Source organism: Talaromyces proteolyticus (genome assembly GCF_021365285.1).
Source record: "Talaromyces proteolyticus strain PMI_201 chromosome Unknown BGW36scaffold_8, whole genome shotgun sequence".
Taxonomy (NCBI): Eukaryota; Fungi; Ascomycota; class Eurotiomycetes; order Eurotiales; family Trichocomaceae; genus Talaromyces; species Talaromyces proteolyticus.
In genome coordinates this window covers 623,900-643,196 of record NW_025764284.1, presented here as the reverse complement: position 1 = coordinate 643,196, position 19,297 = coordinate 623,900, and the positions used below count along the sequence as shown (strand labels likewise).

The window sequence follows — 19,297 nt, the reverse complement described above, 5'->3', positions numbered from 1 at the left end:
CATCCTGCAGTGATAATACGTCCTAGCTCTATCGATAATATCAATCGTCTATAAGATAAGAGCCAATAAACCAATATTCGAATAGTCAATTAAAGCTCATTAATCTAGACTACGAACTGACATTCAAACCTAAGATGCTACGCAAAATAATAAGAACAGAAATTGGCATATTAACATTGAATGATGAGATGACTGGATACAACAAGTCATCAATCGTCTAGAGTTAGGAATACTCTAAATTTTTTATTGTCACTAATCCTATCCACTACTTACCTTGACCATGGTAGCTCTACTTCCATTTTCTGTTGTCGGTGTACTGCCTATCATGATATGGTCAATGACGCAGCAAAGTAGCCAACTCTGCTTGTCATTTCGACCCAAATGAACAGAAACGGTCTCATGTATTCCGCAGAACAACCCCGCACACTCAACCAGAACCTAAGAATATAGACACTTGCACCGGGCATATAGTGGCAACGACAACAGTTCCCTTGGTACTCGAAAGCTAATTAGCAGGAGAAAATTCTCTGGCTGTTGTAACATTGGCGTGTGTATGACAGGTAATGGATGTATGCGCTGTTTCTATTCAGCAACTACATGCAGCATTATCGCTTCCCTCAATGCTTGTTAGGACTATCGGAAATGCCAGTAACGTCCCATTGACTGGATACTCCCACAATTCAAAATAGGATCGATTCTCTGTGGGTTTACATCGTATTTCCATGCCCACAATTGATGGCCTAAATTTGAACCAAGAGCTTGAAGGCTCTGGAGAGAGTAAACTAGGGGTACGGTGAAGTAAGGGGCACGGGATGAGAGGGACGGTGATATCGAGGCATTGCAGACCAAGACTACCTTTCAATCGAAAACGATAAGGTTCTTACATAACTGAATCGTTCAACTTGCTCGCAGTTTACTGCTTCAAACTGTGAGCCCAATCACCATTCGCAATATATTGATGAGTTTCCTACCCGCATATTTCACGTTGATATGCCCCTTCATACCGCCGATCAATCAGGAGAAGAAATTTCGAGGAAATAGAACCAGAGTAAGTGAACCACGTACCAGGCGTGTCAAGAATGAATGGATAGTCCTGAAGATGAGGCGGGCTGTCACTCATTTTTCCCCTACAAGCCGGAATGGGTGATGGTAACCCACGAAAGAAGTTCCTAAATTCTCCTTTTCGAAGGACAAATAATCGGCTGCACTCTAGTGCCTAGGATTAGATTTGAAATAATAATTTCGCCGAGAAAGCTGTAGCCACAACGCGCGATGGGGGAGGAGTAGTGCGCGGATAGATCGTCGATTGACTCCGATAGTGTCTGTAAATTGCAGGTAGTCGCGGCACTAAGACGCTACTACATTATCGACGTCAGAATCAATCACGCTGTCATCAATCAATAATAATAATTATGACCGCTGTTCTGTCGTCAACAAAATGGTAGGTTGTTTGATTGTAGAGTGACTCGCACAGAGAAAAAATGACTCATTGCAGAGAGGTGTTGTCCATGGAACGTGGGTCGAACCTACCCCTCATTATTATAGCCAGTTCATAGCCTTGGTAGCTTCCACTTCCACTTCCACTGTCATAGTGCGGCCTCCCAAGGGTCGGCTTCCTGGATATTATACAGTTTGAGTTGGAAGTTGGGGGATATGGATGACACCCCTAGCCCTGATCCAGTTAGCTGCGGCATGTCGCTTGGAGTTGTCGTCCGAGTGGACGCGGTGGGGGCTTTGTCGGCTGCATAGGCGGATGTACTAGTAGCAGATAGGAGTCTTGTGGTACTATACATAGAACTCATGGTTACTCACCTGTTTATACAGCTGCATTTCTCCAGTTGTCATCGGGATTCTGGCTCTCGGCGCAGGGAACGATGCGTACCGTGACTTAGTACCTTGTATTTCTAGTATATTATGGTATGCATGTATGTGTGTATACTGTGTGAGTATCGCCGAGTCCCTGACGTCGTGGTGTTGGCTGTGGAACCTGCAGGGCGGAGAGATCAGAGCAATCGATAGTAACGCACGCCATCGTAGTACTAGGCCAAGTAAGTCAAGACAGCCGGTTCTGGATTGATTATTCATGGATATTAGACTGTTCCCAAGCTTTCTGGGCAGGAAGCTTTGCCCTGGCCGCGGCTGCCCCCAGGTCACGCCCCTTCGGCCCGCCAGTCTGCACTGGTGGCTACTGTCACTGTACAGGTGGCGCCTTCCTTGTCTGACGACTGCCTGAGCCGCTCTTTCTTCTGTGTTCTTTCTTGCCTTCTTTCACAGCGAGGGCAACCACAGGTCGGGGCGGGTGCCTTCCCGGCCTGGCGGTGGGCCTCCCTCTGCCGCCCTGCAAGCCTGCAAGACTCTCCTCAGTGCTGCCAGACACTGGTGTCCGTAATTTACCGCGCGTATGGCCCCGTACCGCCGCCCCAAACAGCCCATCGTACGCCCGCCACTGCAGATCCCCGGTTACCTGCAGAGCCTGCAAATCCGCCTGCCTTGGCTGGTACCAAGCCCGCCAGCCCGTATCGTCACGCCCCGTACGCGCCCTCCCTTACGGCAGCACGCTAGTCTTGTAGCAGCTAGCGGCACCCAGCAGAGCCGTGCCAAGCTAGATGGAAATCCACGTCTCGCTCACTTATCAGACTCACAGCTTTTTTTACGACTCACTGCTCCTTGGAACGGCTGCCTTCCTCCCCATTGTTCCTGCACCCCATGCCCTCTCTTCGCGTTTCTGCCATCCGTTCGACAGAATAAAAAGAGAGGCTCTGTATTTACCTCCTTATTCTTCTCCTTCCCCCCTTCTTTTTCACTTCTTTCCTTCGCTGCTCTTTATTGTGCCCTCCCGTCGATCTTCCTGCCGCTGCCGTCTCGACCATTTCCGACCAGATTCGTGAGACAAAAAAAAGGCTGTGATCGACCCTACCCAACGCCCATTACCCGAACACCCAACAACAAAAACAACCGCACTGCCTGTCAGCTATCTAGCGACTCTATCAATAACATCGTCTCGACGGCGTCCCTCCTGCCGCTGTTGTCGACGCATTCCAGCTGCTCGGAGTCACTGGCACCTGTCTGGCGTGTGCGATAGACCAGCATTCCTCCTGCCTTCACTGGAACCCCTTGCCTCCGCCAATCGTCAAGCCCTTCAAGTCTCGCTTGGCCCTGCAGAGACAGCATTCGGCCCGATCTCCATAACCTTCATGAATGCGATCTGCGGCTGTTTGAATTCCTGGGGCATGCACGGAGTATAGGTCAATTATCCACCCGTACTGCACGCCATCTCGTTCCCGCTGCTACTCACCGTGAGCACCGAGCGTGAAGGAGAGGAAACCGCTGACAGACTGCCTTGCATCAACATAATCCATCCATTACGGCCGGTGTTCTTCCCCCCTCCGTCGTCCTCCAATTCTTGTAAAATCCTTCACCTACGTTAGTTTTATTATCGGACCGCATCGAGTACCGCCGACCTAGCTGTCCATCCCGCTCTTTTGATCCTCACCCCGAAACGGTTCTGAAGGATATCGATAACCCTGCTTGCCTACTGGACGGGCTTGCCGAAAGCTTTTTAACTTCTTGCGACTCCCTTCCGTGAGTGCTACCTGAATCTTCCTAACCTCACGTGAGCATTTCTTGCGCGTCTCTTCGCATCGACGATTAACGTGAGCACTCCCTAGCAGGGATATATAATTATCAACAGTGCTACGAAATTTTACTTGCAATTTATAATATCGTTCGGACCGATTTGGCTACTGTGTTAGCGCATCTTTAATCACAGTTGGGCACATTTGACCTAACTGAACTGACGTAAATACGATTAATCTTTATACCACCCTGTGGTCATCACAATGGCCTCAGCAATGGCCACGAATGGATCTGGTGTCCATAATAATGTAAGTACCCGTCTTTTGATAGTCATTCTCATCTAATTGATGAATTCAGACCCGTACAACCCGCATGGATTCCTCTTCGAACATCAACAACGACCGAGCACGATCCGTAAACACTGCGGGGATGGGAAATGGATTTCCAAGCAGCAAGGATCGATGGGCAAACATTTGGTCCAGTGGCAAAAACATTGGGACAACATTCAACCCCGAGACGGGGCCTGAGGGAACAGTTAATAGAGGTGAGAACCGCACGCCTCAACATGTGGAATGGAAAAACAGTTAGCTAACGCGGGATGCAGAAAATGCTTTCCAAGGCAAAACCGGGTCGGGCTCTTTGCTTGCTACATCGGAATCCGACGGATGGGCAGGTCGCCACAGTATCCCCTGGAACACCACTACGTCGGCATCGACTTTGGGAAGTAACAGCATGACCACATCGCCAGTCGAGAGTCGTGCCGGTGATCGAAATGCATCTACAAGAGCAGAGGTTGGAGACACGAGCTCTTACTTTACCTTGCCCCGCTCCTCTGCCATCGGTCAAACGCAACCTGGTTCCGTCTCGAAAGGATATCTCAGCTCAGCTGCAGAGAACTACACATCCCCGACCGAAGCTCTGTCGTTTGCAAATTTCGGAAATTTCAGAAATGACGACCCAGCAGGTCATAGGCAGTTGAACTCCTTTTCTGCTAACCCTGCTAATGGTGGATTTCAACGAAAAGCAAGCGTGGTCTCAAATGTATCGAATGCCCGAGACTCCCAGGATGTTATTGGATCTATGACCATGTCGCCGTTCTCTCACGTTGCTTCAGAGTCAATTTCTGCAGGGTCTACCCACACAGGTAATCAGAACGCTTATTCGCACATCGGTCAAAATTCGATCTCCATGGCATCACGCCCATCTCACTCTTCTCACCCGTCCTATCCATCCGAGCCCCACGCTCTTGATTCACGGTTCACCACTGGACAGATCGATATTAGTACTGGACTGAACCGTCTACAATTAAACGACAACCAATCTCTTGGCGGCTATTCGAACTCTCGGCGACCTTCGTACATGCACCAGGGACCAATCGACGTTTCAGCAAACCGTATCAACAGCCAATTCTCCTCCGATGAGGCGAATTACCAAGGAGTTGCTACGTACAGCGCCGACATGACGGCGGAGTTTCCACTCTCATATCAGCATATTCCAAGATTGGGCGAACGCGAATCATCACCTACAGCTGATTATTCACGTGCGGTTAATAGTCCTTTTTATCCCACAGTCGCAACACCTATCCTTCGACCTTCATCTAGTCATCGCGTCACCGGCCAGGCTAGTGAGGGACAGCCGGCCATTTTAGATCGGAAATTGCGCGGGTTGCAACAAGAGCAAGATTTCAATCAGGTGGCAGGTGCTTCGCTCCAACGTGTCTCATTCCCTAGCAATTACGAGCTCTCTGGGTACTCAGCCAATAGATTGAACGCATTCCCTCCTTATCTACAGATGTCGTTTGGTGGTCTACCTGCGATGGGTCAACGAGTTTCTCACCGTGACCCTGACCCTAGTCAAGTTGTGCGCAGTGCGGTTTTGGAAGAGTTCCGTACCCACAACAAGTCTAACAAGCGGTACGAATTGAAAGTAAGTATCACCTTCGGTCTTTGGATTTAGGTAGGCATTGAATTAACAAATTGCAGGATATCTACAACCACATTGTTGAGTTCAGCGGAGATCAACACGGGTCTCGATTTATTCAACAGAAACTGGAATCCGCCAACAGTGATGAAAAGGACCAGGTTTTCCGCGAGATTCAACCAAACTGCTTGCAATTAATGACTGACGTGTTCGGTAATTATGTTGTGCAGAAACTGTTCGAACACGGTAACCAATCTCAGAAGAAAATATTGGCAAATCTGATGAAGGGCCATGTTCTCACTTTATCCATGCAAATGTATGGCTGCCGTGTTGTACAAAAGGCTTTGGAGCACATTTTGACCGACCAACAAGCTTCTATGGTCAAGGAGCTGGAGAACTACGTCTTGAAGTGTGTTCGCGATCAGAACGGGAACCATGTCATTCAGAAAGCTATTGAGCGCGTCCCATCAGAGCACATTCGGTTCATAATTAGTGCCTTCCAGGGCCAGGTTGCCAAGCTTGCCTCTCATCCTTACGGCTGTCGCGTCATTCAGAGGATGCTGGAACATTGCGAAACTCCTGACCGTGAATCAATACTCGCCGAGTTACATATTTGCACGGAAAGTTTGATCCCCGACCAATTCGGTAACTACGTCATCCAACATGTTATTGAGAATGGTGACGAGAAGGATCGGTCTCGTATGATATCGGCTGTCGTCAAAAATATTCATAATTTCTCGAAACACAAATTTGCTAGCAATGTGGTCGAAAAGAGCATTGAGTTTGGCGAGGACACCCAGCGTCGAGAGATTATCCGGCTTTTGACAGCCCACAATGATCGAGGCGAGAGTCCACTGCTTGGACTCATGCGCGATCAATATGGCAATTATGTCATCCGTAAGTCACATTTTTCACATTCCAAGTCAATAATAATTCTAATATTTGATAAAGAGAAAGTTCTCGGACAAGTCAAGGGCGATGAACGTGAAATGATCATCGAGGAGATCAAGCCGTTACTCGGCCAGCTGAAGAAATTCAGCTACGGCAAGCAAATAATCGCCATCGAGAAACTAATTGTCGACCCCAACGCTCCAATGGTATCCTCGAACTCGTCAAATACGCCACCAGCGTCTCACAAAAACTCACCCCAACCTTCTCGTAGGTCATTGACTGATATTAAATCCCCAGTTGGTGGCGTAGCTCCTCCCACTCCGCCACCTACCGATACCCAGAGCCTCCATGGAGGCTCTGCTACTGACGGATCTGTCGATGGACCTGTCGAATCGTCAAATGGTTTAGCTGGCACATCTGTTGCTGCCATTCCTGAATCTACTGTCACGCACCAGCCTGGAGCTGATATGTGACTTTCGGTGCCGGCGAAACCTCAATGCATTAATTATGCACCGATGGCTTTGATTGTATGAATGTTTCATACACCTAATTCAGCACTGTTTTATATTCTATTTTTACCGGAGGGAAATATACATACAGGAATTTCATGGAGATGTAATGATTTTTTTCCGTGTCCAAATTTCTGTTCCTGTGCCTTCTTCTTTTCAGATTTTCCTTCAGTTCCACGTTGTGGGTATGTACAAGATATGAGGGTACATGAATGATGGGCTAGATTTCTGTGTCGGTTTACCACTTCATGACGCGGCACAGGGATTCTGTATGCTTGCGTGGTGGACCTCACATTCGACGATTGTTTTCCCTCCGCAATCTTGATGCCATGAAGATATGCCTGTTTTACTCGATTCTCTTCTCTTCTCATTATGCCGTTTCTGTTGGCGTGGACAAAGGCGTCTTATGGTTCATTTACTTCACTCAGATTTCGGCGGACTTTCGGTGGATTGACTCGGGAATATTGCATAGGCGCTTTGCTTGACGACTGGAAACTTAAGAAGGGCAAGGGGCACGGATATGTTAAAGGCAATAACAAAAGATGTGATGGCTTTATTCTTATAGATACTTAATTGATAAATTGATTATTCTTCGCTATCGATTAGCTCTATGAATGCATTGATATTCTACAATTGATAGTGAGATCTAAATACACCGAGCACTACAAGAGGATATCTATTGATCACTTAATAAACCAACTTGAAATCTTGAGTTCACCTCGTATGTTAACAGAAAGTAGAGGGGCTGTGATTTTTCATTTGATCACGTGACCACCCCTCTTGGAGTCGCCTCCGGCATTACGACAAAGTTTCAGGGAAAGAATTAACTACACGAATCTTTCTGCCATCAAACGCTACTTCTCTTTTGAACGAATCCAAAGACATATTTAATCAAAGCTTCTATTTTCTTCCGGAACAAAACCTAATCTTCCCCGTCCATTCTGGTAATAGCGGGTGATCGAATCAAAATATTTGCCTTCGCCAAAAATAGCGACCGAGCGACACACCTCGCTCCTCGCTCATTGGTTTTTCTCGCCTGAGAAAAAAAATTTGATAAGTTCAAAATATGTCTTCCAACGTTGGTCTTTCTACGCCACGTGGTAGTGGTACATCTGGCTACGTCCAGCGCAACAGCGCATTTCTCAAGCCCCGCGCCGCTGGATTCGGAGCTCCATACCCCCCCGTTTCCTCCTCATCGATCGACAAACCCTCATCTGGGTTCAAGCAGCGTCAGCCCGATAAGCAGATCCTCGAGCACGACCGCATGCGAGCAATTGAAGTGAAGGTACTTGAAGAGCGGGAGCGGCTTGAAGAAGAGAATGAAGACAGAGAGAAAGATAAGAAGATGCCGTTGGCCGAGGAGGAGATTGATGAAAAGTGTGATGCACTCAGAAAGAAACTTATGAAAGAGATGGAGGATGGCCCCGACGAGGGTGAGAGGAAGGGTGATAGACGGAGAGGAAGGCGAGATTCAGGGCCTAAGGAGAGAAGACAATTCAAGAGTTATCAGGTGCATGAACAGGCAGAGGCCAAGATGCAGGAAAGTGAGAGGTTAAGGAAAGCTTTGGGGATCAAGGAAGATTGGGAGCGGCCAGAGTCGAGAGAGAAGGATGGCAGTGGGGGAAGAAGAGAGCTGGCGCCGAGTTCTCGTCGGAGTCGCGAATGAATGTAATAATTTTTGTTAATGCACTGATGAGCCAATAACAATTCGTATATATATGTTGCCCTCATATTTTGCCTTGAACTGCCCCACCATCTGCCAATTTCAATTTCAGTTTGATCCTCATTGGTACAATACAAGATGGGATGTCTACAACTTCAAATACTGAAAAGGAAGAAAACCACCACAGCATTGAAGACATATCATAGGCCGTACATATGGTGAGAAGCTAGAGTTTAGCGGTATCAATTGATAAGTGCACGGTCCATATGTTTTTCTTCCCCGCGTACCCATCAGGCTAATTATATGCTCCTATACTGCATCCTTCTCCTTTATGATTACTATCGCGATAATGTGCCGTAATTTCTTCATGGATATACCCAATAAAACGCTTCTGCTCTGATATCTGATCATTCCCGAAGTATTGCAACTGAGGTACGTAGAACATAGGTTACAATCTATGACTGCTTATTACGTATATACTCACCACTGACCAGACTAACCGGTCAACTGTGTATTAAATTATACTCTAGATAAAACTATCGCGATATGCGGACCTCAGGTAAGAAACCTTTCAATAATCCAGCCTTCCTTCGGGTCCTTCACCTGCACAACTTTCTTTGCTGGCAGCGGCCATCCTGTGCTTCCGGGTTCTCCAACTAACAAAGGTACAATAAAGCACTGACGACGCTGAGGAACGCTTGTTAAGGCCTCGACTTTGCCGATCGGTTTTCCGTACTCAATCAGCGGGGTTCCATGCGCCAGAGCCAAGAGTTGTAACCCACTCGGTGCAACTAATGGAAACATTCGAATTTTAGGGACATTGCTTCCTGTGACGTGAGAGGGGGTTGATTGCTGGAGGTGAGAGTATATTATATACTGTGGCATCTCCTTGGGTGTTAGATGCGCGAGAATCGAAGATGGATGTATATACACGGCTTTCTCATCCACTTCTGTAGCCCGGCTTTCGCGAGACCGGAAGAGAGTATAATAAGGCACGTCAACTGCTCCTCGAGGCTTACGTTGCATTTCTGGAGGTTCAGGTGACATATCTGCTCGAATTGCAACGTTGTCGATGAATCCAGCGGTGACTATCTGTTTGAGAGCTTTGATTTGCTTCTCTGTTGGTTCGGGGAGGCGGGACTCGTATGACCCTAGCAGACCAAGGTTATTAGTGCGGACGATATCCGCAAGTTGGCTCCGGAGCTGAGATGCTTCTTTGAGGCCTTTGGCACGTAGGAACATTTTCTCACAGAAGGATTCTTCGTCAGATGCGGATGCGTACGCATACGCACAGATTGCAGACAGATATCTCAGTGCGTCGGAGGTGTCATCATGCTTGCTGAGTAAACGCTGAGCTCGGTAGAAGTCTTTGCGACGTTTTTCTCGAGCTGTATCCTCTAGTCTGTCAGAATTTGTGTAAATACCATCCTTGCCATTACCCAGTGTGGATACCATCGTATCAGACTGGCTTTCTTGGACAAAGAGATCACCGACAGCTAGAGCTGACACTACTGCAATAACGTAGGGCATACAACCGTGTTGATGGCCGATTTGCAGCATCTTACCATACCTGGGCGACAACGGATATGATGACAGCTTGTTTCCCAACTCGGTAACTTGACCATCGGATTTGAGTGCACCAAGATTTTTGAGTAGCTTCTCAGCCTTCGTCAAGCCCTGTCGGCTTGGAGGAGTAGGGAATGGAAAGTTGGTGACATTGTGCAGACCCATACTCTTCATTTGCAGTACGACACCTTCGATGGGCGTCCTCAGGATTTCTGGTTCCGTGTAGTCCGGAAAGTCTGCCTCATATATCGCACTTGAATATAGTCTATAGCAGTGACCGGGGCCTGTTCGACCGGCTCGACCAGCCCGCTGACTTGCACTGGCTTTACTTATCCAGCCAATCTGGAACGTTTGGACTCCTGTGGTAAGATCATACTGCTTTTCTTTTGACCTTCCACAATCGAAAACATATTTGATACCGGGAATAGTCAAACTAGTTTCAGCAACATTTGTAGCCAAGACTATAAGTCGTGAACCTTCTGGGGGTGGCTCAAAGACCTTCAACTGTTCTTTCGTGGGCAATTGAGAGTATAATGGGAGCACATGAACACGGGTAGAAGATGACATGCTTTCCTCGCCTAAGTCAAAATCCTCATCATCTTCATGCTCATCATCTAGACCGACAATATCAATGTCACTGTCATCATCCTCGCCTTGGGGTCCAGTATCTGGATCTCCTAGTTCGAGGTCCTCAGTCTCGAGCGGAGCATCTGCTGCAGAGAGCCGGAGTTTGCCTTGAAAATCCTCGCCGCGTTGTGTTGGTTTAAATACTTGTTTCAAGCGTTTGGACAGTTGCTTGATTTCGTTTTGCCCTGTGAGAAAGACAAGCATGGCCCCTGCTGGAAGCTTGCGATGCCCTCTCGATACCTTACGGAAAGCTTCTTCAACGTAGTCTCGATGAGTCCTTCGGGCAAAGTGAACCGTGACAGGGTATTGTCGCCCTTCGGCTTGAATAAGTGGTGGAATTCCATGTCGGAACAGATGAATGTTCTGGGTGAAGTCTGAAATTCGCAATGTAGCTGACATAATAACTAATTTTAGAGGCTTGACTGAAGGGTCCTCTTTGCACATACTTTCCCTGAGATCAACGATCCGGCTAGCCATACCAATCAGAATATCGGTATTGACACTTCTCTCGTGAGCTTCATCAATGATAATCACAGAATATTTGCTCAAAGAGAAGTCGTTTGCGATTTCTCGCAACAAAATACCGTCAGTCATGAATTTGATAGCTGTTTTGCTAGAAACATTGGTATCAAATCGAATTTGATATGATACGCGATCAGAATATTGGCCAAGCTCGTCACCAACTCGTTTCGACATGCTGACTGCCGCGACTCGTCGAGGTTGGGTGACGGCTATCATTCCAGGATTGGGGCTGTCCGGGTGGCCAAAACCGGCTTCAAAGAGAAATTGCGGTAGTTGGGTAGTCTTACCACTACCTGTCGCTCCCCAAATAACAATAGACGAGTTATTGAAAATAGCTTCCATAATTTTTTGTTCTTCACCAACCACCGGAAGCTTTAACCGTGCTTCTTGGATACCTTCTGGCCTATCCACCTGGACACTAAAAGCCTTGCGGTTTGGGTCTCTCGTGGTAGGTTGGAGTTCCTGAGGAAGTGGATAGTCCTCATACATAGAATTTTTTGGCACTTTGCCTTCCTTGACCATTAATTTGGCTGACAAAGAGAATTGCTCTGAAAGTGGCTGATCAGCGCTAGGCTTAAATCCCACGGATTCATTTATTCTACTCGTGGCCCATGATTTAAATGCGGACTGTCTTGGGCGAATAAGTGTTGTCTGTTTGCCATCATTGTCATCGTCTTCATCTTCATCTTCGCTCTCATCGCTGGTGGCGTCTTCGCTACTCCTTCCTGAAGGGAGTACATCCTCGGATTCATTTTCCGAATCAACTTCACTTCTCTCTTCCTTAGAGTCTACCGATAGATTTTCCAGATCTGCATTATCACTCTCTCTTTCGTCTTCACTAGAATCAAACCCTTCCCAAGGAAGATCTTTGGGCGCGGACTCGATTTTGCGTGTCCTCTTTCTCTTGAGAACTGGAAATCCATCTTCTCCAAGTTCAAGTGGCCGCTTCAAGCCAATTCCAATCTTTACCTGAGGGGCGGGTTTCTTTAGATCAGGAGCAGTCGCATTTTTCTCGCCTAATCCGGTTTCGAACTCATCCGAGTCATCGCCTGAAAGATGTGCTTCTGAAGCGTGCTGTGTTGTATCTGTGGTACCGAGGTGACTTCTTTCCTTTTTACCAGAGTCCTTGATGCTTCGAAACTCGGAAAGATCGACCTTCGTTTCGGCAAGCTTTTTCATTAACTCTAGACCCTCTTCTTTCCTCAATTTGGTTTCCTAGTCTTGTTAGCAACCAGCATTCAAACCACGAAAACCATAGAAATCTCGCACAATATATTTATCAAGACGCTTCTTCTTCTTTGAAGACATCTTAGGTTGCTGTTCCCGAAGCTGATCCCTCAGTTGCTGTCGCTTGGCCTCTTTTTCTGAATTGGAGACGGGAATGATTTCGGCAACATTGGTATCGGCGGGCGTGGCAGCTACCTTTCTATCATGCCGCCTATGCCTTTGCTTGCGATCCCGAGGCTTGAAAGGCGGCATATTGGCATGCAATTTGCCCGCGAACGGAGAGCCAGAGGAATGTTAGCAAGAAAGCGATCGCATATCAAAAAAATTATTGACGGGCTTTCTGAGGGGACGTAAATTTTGCCGGAAAATCTAAATGTGGTGTGGAGATCTACACTTACCGCTTTCATCACCGCCTTCACCGCCTTTGGACCCGCACAACTACCTACTACAGTCTTGTGCGTCTAGACAATTGACAACAGTGAATATCATCTTGATATTCTTGCAATCAACCCACCACAGTTGCTTCTCACAGAAAGCTCAAAATCAACTGCGCTTTGCATCCCAGGAACGCATAATGGCAGCCTCACTCGATTTAAATAGCTTGCATGAGGTGCTCAACCTCCCATTCCCTGCAGAAACTAAACAAGCTGCTGGTACGATCAATGGTGTCTTGACCGATGTACAATCGATATATTTCAGCGATAGAATATTAGTTACTGTATCACAAAGCGGCAGACTAGCTCATTGGGTGCGTCTCGGTCCTAATTAGAAACTTAGTGATACAAGGACTAAATTGATGTGAAGCTCCACGTACCTCTTGAGAATCAAAACCCAGGAACTGAGGGGTTTCATACGTTCGGAAATGGTGAAGCAGATGATGAACTTCTTCCATTTTCTAACTTATCCGCCACATCCCTATTGGGCGGCCATGCTCATGGACATGAAATTACCAACCAACTACTTGCACGTCAGATTGGTAGTGCAATTGCTACCAAGACTCCCAACGAGAAGAGGGTCCTTGTTGTGGGACTGGGTCTTGATCGGCCTCAAAATGAAAGGGATACCTTTTTCGCGATCATTGACCTCGTCCTACAATGTATTTGAAGGGAGACTGAAGTTGCAACAAAACTCAAAACCTACCCGTGGACAATACATATCAGCAATGCAAAATTCCGAGAGCTAATTCACAAAATGAGTGGACGATGCGACAATGCTATTAGATTGATTCACGGCAGCCTCATTCGCGCTACCGAATAACGAAGGTATCCCTCGATCAGTAGCCGATGCCCTACGGTGTTGAAACCCCTGTTGTTGAATAATATCCTGGGTTGGGCATTATTCTGAGCCTTCAACCAGTTTCACCCAACATTTGTTCAAGAAAGCAAAAGGAGCTGGCTAGAGGATACAGGGGATACTTATTAGAAGTGGATTCCTTCGCATTATCAGTGCCTAGTCTTGCAATTTGCCATGGTGACGGACGAGTTAGGAAGTTATAATAGGATTTGTTTGGCACTTCTACATATGTAAAATCTATTTAATCATATGTATTAGTTGATGGTTGTTGATTAATGACCAGACAACTCCGAATCTTCGCTAATTATTCAAGACTTCAAATACCGCCGTAGAGACAACAACCGCTGCGTATAATGAATTGAAAGTTTGCAGATATCACTACATGTAGAATTGCACGTTAATGACTAAAGTATATATATGGACACACCGGTATCCTATTTCAAACTTAATTACATCAGCATGATATCGTTAAGGACTCCTTTTAAGTCGACGAGTAAATGAATAAATAAATATATATATAAACAGCCTGGGTATTTCAAGGATAATACTGCAACACACCATGCGATCAGCAGGAAATCGGCGTTGAACAAGGTAAATGCTGTCAGTCATGAGCAGCAAGTATACAATGTTCTCTTGCATGCCATATATGTCTTGTTTTAATCGTATCTGCACCAAATGTGTCCGGTATGATCATTTCGTCACTGGTATTCCCCTCCATTGAAGGAGAAGCACCTTTGCCCACCGGAATCGGCTTCATAAGCCGTACTTCTTCCACGCTAGCCCCAAAGTCATATTCCCCTCGGCACAACACGGTGACTCCCAAAGTGGCACTTGTCTTTTCACCACCAGCCAATACAGGCAGAGCCCTTTGTAGCATACCAGTCCATGCAAGCCGTTTTGCTAAATCAAGTGCAATGGTTCCTGGCTGATTATGAAGACCAGGCTGTATACGCAGCAAGGGGTGTATTGGTCTGGAAGATCGATTGACAATTTCTACTGTGAGTGTGAGGAAATCATTGGTTTTAGCGACAAATTTTGATACTTTTGTTTGGGAAACAGGTTGTTTTTCATCGAAAGAAGACAAGGAAAATGTTATTTCGACATCTTCAAGACGCATTGCGTCCACCATCCTTGGGTTAAATCTTATACTTCGGAGGTCTATATTGCCTTCCCGACCAGTCGATTCCTCTTTCCACGAGCCTTGAATGCGTTTCAAGAATTCCTCACGGAACCAAAACGCCTCTCTAGACGCTGCCTCGCCTTCAAAGGTAAGTTTGTTTGCACTAACCACGAACTGTCTTCGTACGGTAGAGTGTAAGGTTGGAATGGCTGCATGAGCATTGTCCAAAAAGATCCGTGGAAGGACAAGAATAAAGCGAGAAATTTGCCCAGGTTGAAGAATGCCAGTGACAATCGTGGCTATATCATCATTTGAATTTTTCGACTCCGCGTATGGTTTTTGGAACACATCAAAAGCAACGGCAAGGGGGTTAGGCCATGCATTACGAAGGTCTAAAACCCCAAGACAGTGATCTGATCCATACGAGTCCCCACCGAGACGAGAAAGAGCAGTGGTCACTTGAGAAGAGTAGCTTTCTAACAAAGGTGAGGATTTTGGTTGATCAACGTCTAATGATGCTGCCGATGCTCCTGATCGCTTGTTGAAAAAAGCAATATCGCCTGGAATAGGGACAATGTCACAGCGTGCAATTTCAACACTTGCGTTCACTGTTACCGTCACAGGAACACAGAGTTGCCGAGTATAGAACGTTTCAGGAATTCCATCCGTGGGGCTTTCTAGACGACAGTAATCAATCTGGACAACAGCATCCTGTAACCCAGGTTTACCAAACACTTCCACGGTGAAAGTAGCTAGTTGTCCCGGCTCAATCATGACATCACCTAGATTTTGGCCATGTCGTATCCATGATAAGGAGGGTTTTGAGGATAACTGGAGGTCAAGCTCATATACTTCTGCAGGCAGTAGATCCTTATTGCCCAAAGCACCCTGTAGCTGACGAGTTGTTGAATCTTGGAAAGTGAAAAGAATAAAATTAACGGCACATGATGAAGTGTTATGCAAAGTTATGTCGAAAGATCGGTATTCGCCTTCTAAAATCATCATTGCTGATTGAGATAGAGACGTTGAATGTACGACGACTGAGGGCTGCTCGGGAATAACCTTGACTGTGCAGGTATGAGTTTCTGGCCCGAGTTTGACTAAACCCTTTCCGTCTTTTGAAACGGTTGAACTCCATGATAGAGGCCGTTCTGTGAAGGGCTCTTTCGCTGCTAAGCCGGTCCGTTTGAGTTTTGTTTCAGGGGTCGGTTGCCAGAGTTTCGCGAATATTGGAAATGTTCGTGATCGACAATTCCTCACCTTGACAGTACAACCGCTGATGCTTAATGTACCTTCTTTTTCTGCCACACCTGGAACTAGGATATTATACAAACATAGAGGAGGGATCGAAATATTCGATACTTGGGCTTTCAAAGCACCATTATCACTATGCAGGCGTAAACTTTCTATGTCCAGGTCGAACTCGTAGAGGTTTTGAAGTGTCACTTTGAATGTTGCAGATTCTTTGGCAATCATTAATGAATCAGATGTCTTATTATCCAACTTAGCAAATGGATTGTAAAGAAATGGGTCGTTTTTCGATTTTTCAGTTGGAACGTTCGCGGCATGCAAATCTTTCTTCGATCTTCGGAAAGGTTTTTTGAATTCCGGTACATCAAGAAGCACAATACCGCGGACCAGAAAGTCATCCCAGTACTCTGACTCAAGATGAGCCGCACCTAATGTACGTGCCGCACCAACAGTTCGTTTTATGTTGTTGAGGAGTCGCATCTGTTCATCCGGAGAAAGTATAGGCGGGGATTCATTTGTTTCTGGGAGCATCAGATGTCCTCGAATTGTTTGAAGGAGTTCCACGGTATACTGAAGAACACCTTCAAAGTCGGGGAGTGCTTCGCAGAGATTGATTGACAGTCTGAGGATGGCAATTTTCAAATTCAAGTCGCCACAACCACCGAGCGTAACATGACGGAAAGAGCGGTCAGCTATAGATGCAATAGAGTCATGCTCCTTCTCACTTATTTCGCCGTTTATAGCCGATGAGGGCCTGGACGTGGTTTTGCTTCTTTTATGTTCTTGATATATAGAAGGCTGGATCCCATATGTCTCTCCAATTAAGGCCAAAAGAGCACGTGTGCTTTCCTCCATGCTCCCGCGACCTGCATCTAGTGCATTTATTTCAAAAGCAGTATCGTTCAAAGACGAGAGACCTGCAGCGGGGTGTATTCCAACTTCGGCGGCGCCAATTTTCCGAGCCTCTACTAAACCCGGAACCATAAGTGTTATCAATTCTTTGAGAACCATTGCTTTCTTACGAGGAAGGCCCAAGGTCGACAGGACGGAAGCTATACCAACAAGAATCGGCACTGCATCGGTCGTAGGTAATTCCGCGTTGGCCTGGAGAGGTAAAGCACGGAATAGAAAATTGGCTATTTCGGTATTTTTCAAAATGGGCGCTCCTCGTGGCCGCTCTGGTTGTTGCACCGATACAAGACGTTCATTCATGACAACATGTCTCAATGCATCGTCATCCAGACTGCCATCCCTTAACCTGATTGCAGAAAGTAGACGCGATAAACGTATAACTGTTTCCGAAAAGACCAAGGCTGGCAAAGGCTCATCTGTTATGATAGAAGCACGATTATATAAATTGATGATGTTGTTGCAAAGGTCAGGGACTAGATTAGCCAAATTCTGTAAGGATATAGATCGATTTCCTGGAATCGACTGGCCAGGTCCTGATGAATCCTGGGTGACGTTGACAGAGCCCGCGTACGATGATTTAGAGCTAGATTTCTCTGCGACAGGATAGCAAATTTGGGGAATCTGGTCACTGAGAATTAGCCTTAACGAAATTAAATAGAGTAACATGGGCTCTCAGACCTGAAAGTCCATTCCTGCCCAGCCGAACATTAAAAGACACAAAAGAATGGATTCTAGAGCTTTCCCGTGCCAGACATAGTCACTGCTAGCTCGGGCCATCGTGGCAGCTTCAACAAGTTCCTTTAAGGCATCTGGCCATCGTCCAGTCTGTAGGTAGAGAGTACCAATTACAACGCCAAGCCGGCCTTTTATTCTGCTTTTTGTGCGGTCTGCAGCACTAAGTCCCTGGACAGACATTCGATCACGACTAGTTTCCTTAGAAGATGGAGGTCTCCCGGTAGAATTTGAGCGATTGGCAACTTGTATAGATCGAGTGATTTCGTCGAACGTGGTTGGTGAGTCATGACCCCTAGGAGCTGGTGAGGATCTACTAGAGCTGGCTGCTGATTCCGAGTCCCCATTGGATACTGGAAGTTGGGCAGGCATAGTCATTCTGTGCATGAGCTTATCAACAGGGCTTGGTCGCAGCTCTGGGGCTCGACGAGGACCCCATGAGGAAGCCTTTGGCGAATCAATAGCGGGGATGCTTTGCATAAGCTTTGCAAACTCGTCTAGTTCCCCGAGCAGCACGGAAGTGATATCGCATAGGACAGTTTTGATGGTTGTCGGTCTCGAAGATTGAGGACCAGGCACCCATGTAACCTCATCTGGCCCACTTGTCAATTTGTTTATGCCTTCATATTCGAATATGAGCAATTGGCTGACGAGAGCCTTAGGATTATGCTCCTTGATCCATTCTAGCTCTCGTACAAGGTCACCTAAGCCATCGGGTCTGGGATGACTGTCTCCTTTCTGAGAATTTTCCTCGTTGTCAGGTTTGTCATTGTGTAGTTCCACACCGTCTGCAATAGCAATGACGACCAATGGTTCTCGGAAAACTTCGAAGGGAAATAGCTCTAAATGTGAGGTGGGCGGCACCGAGAAGGATATGTTGTATAGGATCATTCCATTGGGAAATGCTAATGGCGTAAATGTGTCTATAAAGTTAGTTTTGTTGCGCTGTGTGTTTAATATATGATAAGACATACTGCGATTTGGGCGTGTGTCCGGACTAACATCGCCGAGGCGAACATGTTTCTCAGCTTGTAGTCTCGCAGCGAAGGCCAGGAATCTCGATCGCCTGATCTTACCGACGGGCAATAAGAGCACATTCAAGCGTACGGGCGCAACAGGAGAGAGGGGGTCGACTCCCATGGTGGTTGGTATTCCGCAGTGCGGAACCAGTCTGTTGTATACCAGACTGTTTCCACAACAATGGTTGACCGCTAGAAATCATGTGGGAGGACCATGAGATAGGTGAGATACCAATGAATGCTCGTTGATTTATATTACAGTCAATGGAGAAAGAAGACCAGGTGTTATTGCAGCATGGCGTGAACCAGAGGATCAACGATACTAATAAGACCACGAGCCTTGGTTGGTGTATGGTGCAGGGAGTCGCTTGCTGCCTCAGGCGTCGAGGCCTGAATCTGTGCCAAGATATAGACCCACATGTCCCTATCGATAAGCTCGATAAGATAAGTAACATCTATCTCCCGCGGT

The 19,297-nt window shown here is 46.7% G+C and overlaps 5 protein-coding genes across 5 annotated transcripts; 3 read left to right on the top strand and 2 right to left on the bottom strand.

Annotated features, from left to right (window-relative positions):
* The first annotated feature begins 3,461 nt into the window (after nt 1–3,461).
* On the top strand, nt 3,462–6,905 carry BGW36DRAFT_197068 (armadillo-type protein). Its single transcript, XM_046209843.1, has 5 exons — nt 3,462–3,884; nt 3,934–4,120; nt 4,181–5,502; nt 5,559–6,393; nt 6,448–6,905. Exons 1-5 carry the CDS (start codon nt 3,840–3,842, stop codon nt 6,858–6,860), a joined length of 2,802 nt encoding a protein of 933 aa, XP_046070228.1. The 5' UTR covers nt 3,462–3,839; the 3' UTR covers nt 6,861–6,905.
* A 1,057-nt stretch (nt 6,906–7,962) lies between these two features.
* BGW36DRAFT_299877 (cwf21 domain-containing protein) lies at nt 7,963–8,562 on the top strand (the record flags this gene model as incomplete). The annotated part of the gene is made up of 2 exons (XM_046211573.1): nt 7,963–8,329; nt 8,372–8,562. 2 exons carry the CDS (start codon nt 7,963–7,965, stop codon nt 8,560–8,562), a joined length of 558 nt encoding a protein of 185 aa, XP_046070227.1.
* Nucleotides 8,563–9,114: 552 nt separating this feature from the next.
* On the bottom strand, nt 9,115–12,753 carry BGW36DRAFT_299149 (putative DEAH-box RNA helicase; the record flags this gene model as incomplete). Its single annotated transcript, XM_046211501.1, has 2 exons — nt 9,115–12,489; nt 12,544–12,753. The coding sequence occupies 2 exons, from the start codon at nt 12,751–12,753 to the stop codon at nt 9,115–9,117; spliced, it is 3,585 nt and encodes a 1,194-aa protein (XP_046070226.1).
* Nucleotides 12,754–13,075: 322 nt separating this feature from the next.
* On the top strand, nt 13,076–13,605 carry BGW36DRAFT_360793 (uncharacterized protein; the record flags this gene model as incomplete). The annotated part of the gene is made up of 2 exons (XM_046214213.1): nt 13,076–13,249; nt 13,306–13,605. 2 exons carry the CDS (start codon nt 13,076–13,078, stop codon nt 13,603–13,605), a joined length of 474 nt encoding a protein of 157 aa, XP_046070225.1.
* Nucleotides 13,606–14,154: 549 nt separating this feature from the next.
* Nucleotides 14,155–19,160, bottom strand: BGW36DRAFT_322647 (hypercellular protein HypA). The gene is made up of 3 exons (XM_046212675.1): nt 18,784–19,160; nt 17,756–18,732; nt 14,155–17,698 (listed from the first exon to the last, which is right to left on the bottom strand). The coding sequence occupies exons 1-3, from the start codon at nt 18,947–18,949 to the stop codon at nt 14,396–14,398; spliced, it is 4,446 nt and encodes a 1,481-aa protein (XP_046070224.1). The 5' UTR covers nt 18,950–19,160; the 3' UTR covers nt 14,155–14,395.
* Between the last annotated feature and the right edge of the window lie 137 nt (nt 19,161–19,297).

Coding starts and splice junctions, on each gene's coding strand:
- BGW36DRAFT_197068 (XM_046209843.1), top strand. CDS start 3,840: ATGGCCTCAGCAATGGCCACGAATGGATCTGGTGTCCATAATAAT. Junction 3,885..3,933: donor GATCTGGTGTCCATAATAAT/GTAAGTACCCGT, acceptor TGATGAATTCAG/ACCCGTACAACCCGCATGGA. Junction 5,503..5,558: donor ACAAGCGGTACGAATTGAAA/GTAAGTATCACC, acceptor AACAAATTGCAG/GATATCTACAACCACATTGT.
- BGW36DRAFT_322647 (XM_046212675.1), bottom strand. CDS start 18,949: ATGGGAGTCGACCCCCTCTCTCCTGTTGCGCCCGTACGCTTGAATGTG. Junction 18,733..18,783: donor GGACACACGCCCAAATCGCA/GTATGTCTTATC, acceptor CTAACTTTATAG/ACACATTTACGCCATTAGCA. Junction 17,699..17,755: donor GGGCAGGAATGGACTTTCAG/GTCTGAGAGCCC, acceptor CTCAGTGACCAG/ATTCCCCAAATTTGCTATCC.